Source organism: Phytophthora parasitica, assembly GCF_000247585.1.
Source record: "Phytophthora parasitica INRA-310 unplaced genomic scaffold supercont2.5, whole genome shotgun sequence".
NCBI lineage: Eukaryota > Oomycota > Peronosporomycetes > Peronosporales > Peronosporaceae > Phytophthora > Phytophthora nicotianae.
The window spans coordinates 416,976-428,213 of NW_008648991.1; the positions used below are offsets into that span (position 1 = coordinate 416,976).

Consider the following 11,238-nt stretch of genomic DNA (forward strand, 5'->3'; position numbering starts at 1 on the left):
GCTCTGAGCTCCTTGCAAATTGCTTCAGCCGACTCGATCTCACTTTGCAATTTCGCATACCTCAAACAATCCATCTCTCACTACCTAGCCATGTCCGACGTCTCCCTAATGCCATCCCAGCGCTCTCAGAGCAAGTTCTCTCCGAAGCAAATCGCTTCATTTTTCTTTAAGCCCTACCTAACGGAGGACGGGGATCCTACTGGTCTCCAGGTCTGCAAGGCCTGCGGCAAGACGCGCAAGCACGCCCCCAAAACGGGGTACACCAACTTGGTGTCCCACGTGCGCACCGACCACCCTCGCTACGAACAGGAGATGGAGGTCCTTGGAGGACATGAAAGCGACTTGTCGCGGGCTGAGAAAGAGGCCCTAAGGCCCTTTCGTCAGATGACCAGTAGGAGCAGGAGCCCAGAAGAGGACCCGACCAAGCTGGGCTTCGCAGACAGAATTCTCAAACGCAGAAAGGTGCAAGCGGAAACAAGTGCGTATGTGATGCTGTCAGCCGTACCACCTACGTCGAACAAGGTGGAACGGCTGTTCAGCATGGCTCGCATGATAATGCGATACGAACGGAACCGACTGTCACCGCTGATGTTGGAGATGTTGCTGTTTCTGAAGATTAACAGCAGCTACTGGGACGTCACTACCGTTGACACAGTGATCTAGGTAGTATGACAGCACATCGGCTTAGTAACATGATTTCACTTTGCTGCTTAATATTTATTTGCCATGGTTGTGGATACAAGTTATTTATTTGCAGATTTACTAAGCACCATGCAGGTATCTATTCGCGTTAGAGGAGAAAATCCATTTAAATAATATTTTACGGAACCCTGCCTACCAGCACGTGTCACGTGTTTAACTACGAGAACCTGCCAATCGCTTGTCAGCTTGGTGCCGCAGCGGGAGAAGTACGGTCACAACGAGACGGCTAATGGATGCCGAATTATCAAAGGTATGGCTCACCCCATCGTTGGAGCATTAGTGCTTGCAAGCATACGTTGAGCTGGACCCTTGCTTCTTCGTCAGAGCATGTACCAGATTTCAGCTTGAAATAGTGGCCATGCTATACAGACGCGCTGCTTGCTTTGTTTACTTGGAGCATCTACCGCCTTAGAGATTCGTGTGTGTACAAATCAGAGAAGTTGTAAACTCTTCTTGAGTCTGCCGAACTGCAGCCACAAACTTCAGCAAGAACTTTCTGTTGCACACAACTAAAATATCCTTTAACAGCACACATACAAAAGTGTTTTGAGACCGTCCAAAGCAACAGGAGTTAAGAAATGACCTATTTTAAATTTAACGTACACCACACAAAATATAATTGGAGAATAAATTTCTATTTGCGTTGGTCATCATCGATCGCAAACTGTTAGTCTAATCATTTTACTGTGAAATGTTTACCGGCATACTTGCACATGCAATATGTACTTCTGAAGTACAACGCAGCAGTTGTTTGCGAAACACCGATTGGGTTAACCCTTTTGAAAGTGGGCCCTCACTATGTTGCGGGGTGATATTCATACTAGCAAGGCCATTAAACGGTCCAATGTTACCTCTACTAAACATCATTCACCACCACCACTTCATTGGATTCCACAATTTTGTAGCACTTCGGTTTGTTTAGTCTGATTGTGATTATTAATATGAACATGTACCTACAGACGTGCGCATTGCAAATTGAGCTTGATCTTGACTCGTATCCTTTTAACTCGTACTTGACGATTTACTAGAAAATATACCAATGGTATACCATATTACATGCTTTTGTGAGTCCTTACTGTGAGTCGTGCAAGTCTATACAGCTTTGTCCACTAGAATAGCTCCTTGGTACATGTATCATTATCAACGCACCGCCAGGTATCACTGGTTGCTTGCTGTCTTCCGTTTTCCGCTTAAGATCCGTCCGTTGTTTTGAAAACGGATAAGTACCCGCCGATTCCAAACTGTACAATACGTGAAGTAAGTCGCGGCGTCGTAAGCCCAACGGGCGCAGTTCGAGGAACTGGTGGTGGCCAAGCTAATGCCGGTCTTTCACACCGCTTGTCCTGTTTAGACAACAGCGATGTTTGGACGGCCAACCCCTTTACGTCCAATCACCGACGAGCCCCGTCCTACTTATTGGAGTCTATTAGCTGTAAGCACTTGGATAGGACGGCTAGACATATAGTTTCAATCGTACTGCAATGTCCGACTGACGTCGATGCCGACTTGACAGAGGCTTCAAGAATGACTCATTTAAATTTTCGCTCAGTGCTCGCTACGTAACCATCAAGACAACAGACGACGTCCTCCTTCGACCGACTTCACTATGGGCTTCTGGGTGACTTTGCTGAATGTATCCACGGGTGTCGCCGATATTTTCCTGCGTCTGAGTCCCGTGCCAGACATGTACAACGTCCATCGCAACAAAAACATCGGAGAAGTGGCCGAACTGCCGCTCATCACGATGGTCGTCAACTGCCACCTCTGGTACGTACAAATGCAGTCATGCCATCTTGATCACACTACTTACCTTGAAATGACGAACCGTTATCCCGTTATCGCAGGATGACGTACGGATACGCGACAGATAGCATGTTCCCGCTACTGGGCTCCCAGCTCTTTGGTGAGATCGTTGGCATCTTATACAACATTGTATACTACCGGTGGAGCCCCGAGGAAAAGCGCAAACGCCTACGCAAACTTTACGCGATCGCCTTTGCAGTCTGGTGCGTCGTCTCACTCTATGTCGTGCTTGGCGTCTCTGGCGTGTTCGGTCAGACCAAGTCAGAGGTTGGGACGTCTCTCGGATACGCTGGATGTGCGTTCAGTTTCTCGATGTTCGCGTCTCCACTCGCCACGCTAAAGCACGTCATCAGTACCAAGTCGTCTGCTTCCATCCCGATTAATATGTGCACTATGATCCTGGTGTCGACTGCGCTATGGACCGGCTCAGGCATCGTAGACGACGACTATTTTGTAGCGGTGATCAACATAGTTGGTGTCTTGTTAAGCGGCACACAGATCGCCATCTACTTCATGTACAGATCCGGCAAAGTCACATCGATCGAGCTCGAAGCAGGCAAAAATGCGTCGTTTATCGCGATCTCCCCCAAGGGTGAAGTTCACGGCACGGTGATTGTCGAGAGCCCCGCATACTACAAACCCATGCCGTCGCCGCTGGTAAGCGAAAGAGTATAGCGTGATAGCATAGAATCATCAAATGCAAAACCATTACTCCTTTTGTTTGTATCCGGAAAAATCTGGGACGTCAAAATGTAGATTGGGACTTTCAGTCGCATCGAACGCCTTATAGCGTCTCTCACAATATGTTGACACGACCCAACGGAGGAAATGCCCATCCGATGTTATCAGGACTTCGTCACACCTAGGAGTGGAGGGAATGGCATCTTCGCACTTGGTAGCTCCAATAAGAACTGTGATCAAGGCCGATGGTCCACCGAGAATGCTCGAGTCTTCCAAACATTTCAACTGACTAATCTATCATATGGTGTGATTACAAAATGCTAGGGCCTTCCCATCGCCTTCCTATCGGCTCGTTTAGACAAAAAAATCTCCGCTGCGTACTTATTGCCCCAAATAGGTACATTAGTTTGTATTTGCTGTCGACTCTGTGGAGATCTCACTAGCCAGCAAGCATTTTCCATTTTGCAAAAGAAGTCGCAGAATGAGCGGTTGGTTTTCCGATGTACTCAACGTGGCAGCAGCTATCGCTCAAGTCATTTTGAGCCTCAGTCCAGCTCCAGATATCTACAACGTCCATCGCCACAAAGATATCGGCGAGATGGCGGCTTTACCGCTCGTTGCAATGGCTGTCAACAACCACGCCTGGTATGCCTAACTTGTAGAGCTCTTCAACAGCATTGTATTGACAAGTGGTGTTTATGCTGCACCAGGATGCTCTATGGCTACTTGACTGACAACTTATTCCCGCTTTCAGCCACTCAGGCGTTCAGCCAGCTCGCGCGATAATGTACAGTGCAATTTACTTCCGATGGAGCTCGAAGCCTAAGCGCAAGGAGCTGATCAAACTATTCGCCCGAGCTTTTGCGTTGCACTGCGCGTTATCGTTATACTTTGTGCTTGGCGCTGTGGGAGTCACAGGCCAAACAAAGTCTGACGTGGGCACGTGGTTCGGATATGTTGGCGTCGTCATTAATGTCTGGATGTACGCGTCACCACTGGGAACGTTAAAGCACCAAGAACTCTGCATCTATCCCTATCAACTTGAGCGTCATGCTCTTGATTTCGACCTTGTTGTGGCTGGGCACGGGTATCCTGGACAGCGATCTCTTCAATGCGGGAATTAACTCCGTCGGCGCGACGCTGAGCTTAATTCAAATTGTGGTGTACTTCTACTACAGATCAAACCGGAACGATGAACTGCTGATACAACAAGATCTGATTTCCAAGGAGGACGATATGTCTATCGTTATTGCGACTCCCAAGGACAATACTACCATTACACCGCTTGATACATCGGTGTACAAACCAATGGCATCCCCGCGGACTTGAAACAGATCCTCTGTTACGTTCAGACGTTCAAATAATAAAAATATGTTTTACCTGGTAGTCGCTGCAAAAATAACTGTTTTTATTATTGGAACATGGAAACTAACTTTAATTGCGATTAATGCACTGTTCGACTCGACCTTCGGGTCCATGGAACTACATGTAGCCATCTACTTCGAAGTACTTGCACCTCACACGATCTGCTATCAGAAGTGCTGACTCATACAGTGTCTCGAGACTGGCGGCATTCAAGCTTTCACAGGCGCGTTCCTGTCTGGAGTTGAGGGCCACATGAACAGGATGAACCAGTCTATGAACCGCAGATGGGACTCTAATCAACTCGTTTGGTTGATAATACGATTCTACGTTGCCTAACGCCAACAATCGGTGGTTGGGACTCTAATCAAATCGTTAGATGGATCAATACAGAAGAGCTCGGCAGGGGTGCTTTTCAAGTCTTCGAGTTCCGGTGCTGATCTCCAGTCGCTGAGTGCAGCCAATCCTTATCGTTTCATCTTGCGTCGGCATCCGGATCGTTGTATAATACATTTGACAGCCAAGCTTCCGACTTAAAACGCACTGCAAGGCTCAGTCATTTTCCTTTTCTCTCGCTTCTGCTTGCTTCACCTTTAACCACCCCAACCATGAGCATCTGGGTCGATATCCTGAACGTGGCGACTGCCATTGCCCAAGTCATTCTGAGCCTCAGTCTCACACCGGATCTCTACAATGTCCACCGTCGCAAAAGCACCGGGGAGATGGTTGCCCTCCCTCTCGTAGCGATGGCTGTGAACAACCATGCATGGTACCCAGCGATCCATTGTTCAATACTCTAATTCCGTGTTGCTAACTGTATTTCCTTGACAGGATGCTGTACGGTTACTTGGCAGATAACATGTTCCCGATCTTTGCCACGCAAGCTTTCAGTCAGACGGCAGCGTTGATCTACAACATCGTCTTCTTCCGCTACACTGTGCCCGAGAAACGTAACGCATTGTACAAATTGTACTCTCGAGCGTTCGCGGTGCACTGTATGTTCTCCATCTACACGATTCTTGGCGTGGCTGGAGTCACAAACCAGACTAAGGGCCAGGTTGGCGATTGGGTTGGCTACGCCGCTATCGTCATCAATATTTGGATGTACGCGTCGCCACTGGGCACGCTTAAGCACGTGATCGCGACCAAGAACTCCGCCTCCATTCCGATTAACCTGAGCGTCATGATCTTTGTGTCGGCTTCGTTGTGGCTCGCGTCAGGAATTGTGGACGACGACTTCTTCGTTTGGGGAATCAATGCTATTGGTACAATGCTCAGTTTCATCCAGATCATAGTATACTACATGTTCAGACCAACGCATCAAGAGGAGATCAAGGACCAGGCGAACGGAGACTTGACGGTTGTTATCGACAACGCCACCACCACAGTCACAGTCGAGAGCCCAGTGTACAAACCGATGCCATCGCCAGTAATGCCGCTGTACAAGTGAACACTCTAAACTCCTGAGTACTTTTTTAGTAAACGCTTGACACACATTCGCCTTCTTTCTACACGTTATGCACTTTAAACCTGTTTGTAAATAGCGTGAAGGGTGAATCGACGTCGCAGAACTGTCAAAAAGAGAAGTGGGAGCCCAAGACAGAATAATCTTGGTTTCACCATGACCACATCAAGCTATGTCAACCACCTTAGCAGCTGTGGGTCTGTGTATGTATCGAATAGAATAGAAAATCTGGCAGAGTTCCAAACGATGCAAAAGTGATTTTTTTAAAAAAAAGTAATTGGTTTAAAAAGTGCTTTTTATTTTTGAAGCTGCTTTTATTTTGACAAAAATTTCGATAGGATAAAGCTTAAATTTCTAGTTCTGTTACTGTTAAATTCAGATTTTCCTGATAGACAGATATCATGGTATACAAGCTAAACAGGTGTAACCGGGGAAAAAGTGCAAGTTGACAAAAGAGATAGAATTCTCTTAGCAGTTTAGTAGCCTTCATCCATTAGCCAATTATAACGAGGCAAATTATGGTAAACGATTCTTATTACTAGTAGTCTGCGGCAAAGTGTTCCCATTGAAACGCCCTTTCTCGTGCACCAGAGCATACTTTAATCAAGTCAAGGGAGCTACTAAACTGGCAAGAGCATCAATTCGTGCAATCACAATGAAGCACCTTTAAAACGCTTTCAGCTGCAACAACGAACTCTTTCAACAATCCCTAAAATCAGGCTGTTTCTCCTCTTTTCAACGCTACCTGGAACGTGTCAATCAGATATTTGGCTGCAAAGATATTGACGGTTTAGTGACGGCACCAGCTCGAGGTTACAACACCGACATTTTCCCTTAGTAGGTGGCACAATAGGTTGATCTTTCACGGGAGACGTGGTAATTTGCGAGAGAACGCACGCGATGCTCTGCTTTTTCGATCTGCTTCAGATAATGGCCAATCAGGCTTGTGCTTTGATGAGTTTCCGATGCTTGCGTGAAACAAGGTCGCGTGGTTGACTCTCAACTGGTTCTTCATTCTTCAATTTACTTCGTTCCGACCTCGAAACGACTCGCCAATGAGTTATCGCGTCTTTATTGTCGCCCTGGCAGGGGTCGTAGCTACAGCAAATGCTGCTTCCATCGCGTATGACAAAGTACAACCAATTGCCCAACCAAAGCCAGTCACGATCTCAGAGAAAGCCGGCGTCAAGTTCAAGCCTCAACTCTTTGTCGACTCTGGTTGTTTCACATTCCCCGCCGTGAATGCTGCGGGCGAGACGAGCAGCGGGCTGCCGGCGGAACAAGGAAACTATTTCTGCGTGAAGCGGTATAATCTACTCGGCTCACAGGTTTACGGTCGTGCTACGTGGTACAAGGGAGTCTGGGCCATCATGTACGCCTGGTACTATCCTAAAACGATTACTGCACTTGTTGCAACGGCAACGCATGACTGGCAAAATGCAGTTGTGTGGATCAATAACCCCGATCTGGAATCCCCCAAGATCATGGGACTATCGACGTCAAAGAAATCGGAAACTGACCACACAAAGCCACACATTACACGAGAGACGTTTAAGTCCGACGTCACTTACGACAAGCGAACGAAGGATTTCGATCAGTTTCTCGATGGTACTAGCTTTAAACTTGCTAGTACCCTGATTTTGGGGCCCATTTTCCTGCGTCCGATGACCGAGAAAAAGGGCGAATTTCAGGATCTTGTCATGTGGAGCCAGCTCCCGGATGTGGCACGAGCGGCTCTCAATTCAACAGAAATCGGAAATGTGCCTTTCAGCGACGCGAATTTTCAGAAAAAGCTCGCCGAAGCCTGGCCATTTTAACGAACCGCGAGATTCCCAACAGAAAGTGAACGAGTGTTGTTGTTGTTTTTCTACCTTGCTGTGGAGAAATTAATGTCATGTCCAGGACGGGGAACTTCTGAATTTGAGTATTGAGCTGAGTTTACAGTTAAGGGCAATAAAAACCATTTCATACTGATAATACCTTCGCTGTTTTTACTTTCTTAAATCTTCTTCTAGAAAGATAAAAGTGCAAGTTGTTTCTAGCTGATTACGTTCAAAACGAAGGTAAACCTGCCTGAATGAAATTTAAACAAAATCTCATTCAATTCAACTCACGTCCTAAATTTGATAACGTCTATAAGTTCCACTGGAGATGATAACGCCTGGAACTCTGAACTAGTAACAGCTTCCATCTTCAAGTCACTGTTATCATTGCAACCGACTGGCAAAGCAAGCGACAGGTCGACTGGATCATCCTCATCCAAAGTAACCGAGCTTGTCTCCACATTGTTTTGTCGAGAAAAAACGATATACATGGCCCAACTAGCCAAGTGAAGTGTAATGATCCACACTTGAGGCCCTGCAATGATCCAGTTCGACGTCATGTGACCGTATGTGATCCATCCACTCGAGTAAGAAGTTCCTACAACCAAAGCACACACGTTGATCGATGCAGTAGACTTGTTCTTGAACGCGCGGACGATATTTATGAGTGTAAAGAAGCTAGTTGAGATTACAGTGACGTCACAGAAGCACAAGCCGTGGGTTTCCCACACTTCTGCTCTTGTTTGCCCAGTGAATCCAAGGAAACCGACGGCAACATAGAGCGTAGGCACCGCCAACACTGCGACCACCATTACAATGAGCTGGCCGTTTTTACGCTGTTCATTGGAGTTTTTCCAGTAAATGAAGATGTAACACCACGAAGCGATATCGCCGATGAGGAAAGCCGGAAAGTTCGGGAACCACGCTCTTCCTAGGAACCCATACATTGCCCACACATGGGAGTTCGCGAGTAATGAGAGGAGAGGGACAATTGAAGCGGAACCGACGGTTTGCTCCCGATGAATTCGGCGGACCAGGGGGTATGGCAGACAGATCATGGCCAACGTACTGCACCAAACCCAGACCCAAACCACTACACGAACGACGTCGCTGACCATTTTGCACTGCTCAAGATGATTGAATTTTGTGAGCTCTCCGTGCTGTTAATACGCAAAACGGACCCAGCTACATGGAGAGACAGTGCAGCGCCGCACCAATCTTACCTATTGACTTTGCAAATCTCCAATTACTTTACTTTAGCGCTGCATTCGAAGGAAAACTATGAATTTATTGCTACATGTAGTCTGACCTTCCGCTTCGTAATCCAGGTGTTGATCTATGAAGAGCCTGTCTCAGACGTGCGCCTTAACGCTCATTATGATGCTTGCAAGAGGACAGAAGGCTACAACACGTACCCGATAACCAATTCAGCTGTTTTTAGATTAGATGAGGTTGAAGCAACATTCTCATCTAATCAAACCATGTCACAATCCACAGCCTCACGATTCAGGTACCCATGAACATCAGTCTTCGAAACAAGATAAACGAGAGGATAATTATCTCTGGGGTTGCAACACCAGAATCGGAGCTTTCATTTCACATTCTCGATCATTGACTCCGATCGTTGGCATCATTATCCAAGTTGTCTCCAATCACACAAGTTCGGCTTTCGATGCTGAAAACTGCGGCGTTCGTCAAGCGAAACATGTCGACAACCTTCGGTCCCCGTACGATCAACGCCTACGCTGCATTCAAAGCGGGTGGTACTTTGAACCCGTGGCAATACCAGTCACGTCCTCTGGGTGATGAGGACGTCGAAGTCAAGATTTCCCATTGTGGCATTTGCGGTGGGGATATCCACGCCCTCCACAACGATTCAGCTCCGTTCCCCTGCGTCGTTGGCCACGAAATAATCGGTGAGGTGACTCAAGCTGGCCCTGCCGTCAAGAGACTTGCTGTTGGTGACCGGGTTGGAGTCGGTTTCAACGCCTGGGCGTGTCTGAACAAGGATCAAGCTCGACCGTGCCGGGAGTGTGAGTCTGGCAACGACGCCTACTGTAAGCGTGCGGTATTCACGAGCAACTCCAAGTACGAGGAGGCCACCAGTCATTCGGCGGCTTTGCTGACTACATCCGTGTCTCCAGCAACTACGCGTTCCCGATCCCGGAGAACATCCCTTCAGATGCGGCTGCACCGCTCATGTGTGCTGGATCGGCTGTCTACTCTCCTCTCAAGCGTGAAGGCGTGAAGGCAGGCGACCGAGTTGGCGTCGTGGGTATCGGCGGTTTAGGTCACCTCGCTTTGCAGTTTATTCGTGCACTCGATGCGACTCCGATCGCTTTCTCGACTTCGTCAAAGAAGGAAGAAGAGGCACGGACGTTAGGTGCAGCCGAGTTCTACAACCTCGATAACCCGGAGGATGTGAAGAAGGCTGCCGGCTCAGTCGATTTGCTGCTGGTGACGGTTGCTGCGTCGGGCTTGCCATACAATACGTATCTCAGTCTGGTTCGTAAGCTTGGCACGTTAGTGGTGCTTGGTGTTCCTAACGACGACATTCGCTTTAGACCCATGTTTCTTGTGGGAAATGGCGTTCGTATCGTCGGGAACTTGGTTGGAAGCATCGAGGACGTTGCTGATACGCTCAAACTCGCAGCCGAGAAAAATGTACGCCCGATTGTTGAAAACCTGCTGATGGAACAAGTCAACGAAGGTATTGCGCGTGTGCAAGGAGGGAAAGCTCGTTACCGCGTCGTGCTAGAAAACTGCGGTTGGCCACAGAAAGAGTTGCGCTAAGTTAACAGAGCTCGTAGCCCCCGGTAAGCATGTCAAGCCGAACACAGGGTGATGATTCGCTAGGTTTCTAAAAAAAAAGTGAAGCAAGATTAAAAAAAAGGAAGAAATCGAGATTATTTCACAGCACGCGTTCCTCCTCCATTGGTCGACCTACTCCAACGAAATGTCATTGATCGATACGGTAGATTGATTCAGGAATGTAAGACTCACTGCACCGAGTGTGGTGGGCTGTATGCAGCGTGATCCAAGCTCTGCTATGGCAAATCAGGAACCAAGTTGTCCACGAAGGCAAGCACTGGTCTCTGCACGCTTAATTGAATAAATGTGGACGAGGACGCTTTGGCAATTGACGGCAGTCGCGCGTCGAGATCAAATTTGATCCAACACCAGGATACAAGGATTGCTGCTGCAGTTTTGTATAGACTGTTTTGCCAATATGACACCCACATGCCTAAGCTCGGCTTCTCAATTGACTCCAGAGCCTGCACTGTGGGGGAAACAGAAAGAGCCCAAATTGAGAAAAATTATAAAACTTACCAGGCATTTATTAACACCGGTTATATAGATTATCTTCCATCTTCTTTTCTTTGCAATCAAAATAAATGCGAG

The 11,238-nt window shown here is 47.6% G+C and overlaps 7 protein-coding genes across 7 annotated transcripts; 6 read left to right on the forward strand and 1 right to left on the reverse strand.

Moving 5' to 3' along the window:
* Positions 1-90: 90 nt before the first annotated feature.
* Positions 91-663, forward strand: PPTG_04500 (hypothetical protein; the record flags this gene model as incomplete). Its single annotated transcript, XM_008896743.1, has 1 exon — positions 91-663. The coding sequence occupies one exon, from the start codon at positions 91-93 to the stop codon at positions 661-663; it is 573 nt and encodes a 190-aa protein (XP_008894991.1).
* Positions 664-2,308: 1,645 nt separating this feature from the next.
* On the forward strand, positions 2,309-3,238 carry PPTG_04501 (hypothetical protein; the record flags this gene model as incomplete). The annotated part of the gene is made up of 2 exons (XM_008896744.1): positions 2,309-2,469; positions 2,547-3,238. The coding sequence occupies 2 exons, from the start codon at positions 2,309-2,311 to the stop codon at positions 3,178-3,180; spliced, it is 795 nt and encodes a 264-aa protein (XP_008894992.1). The 3' UTR covers positions 3,181-3,238.
* A 429-nt stretch (positions 3,239-3,667) lies between these two features.
* On the forward strand, positions 3,668-4,515 carry PPTG_04502 (hypothetical protein; the record flags this gene model as incomplete). Its single annotated transcript, XM_008896745.1, has 3 exons — positions 3,668-3,831; positions 3,941-4,168; positions 4,197-4,515. The coding sequence occupies 3 exons, from the start codon at positions 3,668-3,670 to the stop codon at positions 4,513-4,515; spliced, it is 711 nt and encodes a 236-aa protein (XP_008894993.1).
* A 641-nt stretch (positions 4,516-5,156) lies between these two features.
* Positions 5,157-5,998, forward strand: PPTG_04503 (hypothetical protein; the record flags this gene model as incomplete). The annotated part of the gene is made up of 2 exons (XM_008896746.1): positions 5,157-5,317; positions 5,380-5,998. 2 exons carry the CDS (start codon positions 5,157-5,159, stop codon positions 5,996-5,998), a joined length of 780 nt encoding a protein of 259 aa, XP_008894994.1.
* Positions 5,999-7,068: 1,070 nt separating this feature from the next.
* On the forward strand, positions 7,069-7,830 carry PPTG_04504 (hypothetical protein; the record flags this gene model as incomplete). The annotated part of the gene is made up of 1 exon (XM_008896747.1): positions 7,069-7,830. One exon carries the CDS (start codon positions 7,069-7,071, stop codon positions 7,828-7,830), a length of 762 nt encoding a protein of 253 aa, XP_008894995.1.
* Positions 7,831-8,123: 293 nt separating this feature from the next.
* Positions 8,124-8,783, reverse strand: PPTG_04505 (hypothetical protein; the record flags this gene model as incomplete). Its single annotated transcript, XM_008896748.1, has 1 exon — positions 8,124-8,783. One exon carries the CDS (start codon positions 8,781-8,783, stop codon positions 8,124-8,126), a length of 660 nt encoding a protein of 219 aa, XP_008894996.1.
* Positions 8,784-9,508: 725 nt separating this feature from the next.
* On the forward strand, positions 9,509-10,629 carry PPTG_04506 (hypothetical protein; the record flags this gene model as incomplete). The annotated part of the gene is made up of 2 exons (XM_008896749.1): positions 9,509-9,924; positions 9,981-10,629. The coding sequence occupies 2 exons, from the start codon at positions 9,509-9,511 to the stop codon at positions 10,627-10,629; spliced, it is 1,065 nt and encodes a 354-aa protein (XP_008894997.1).
* Between the last annotated feature and the right edge of the window lie 609 nt (positions 10,630-11,238).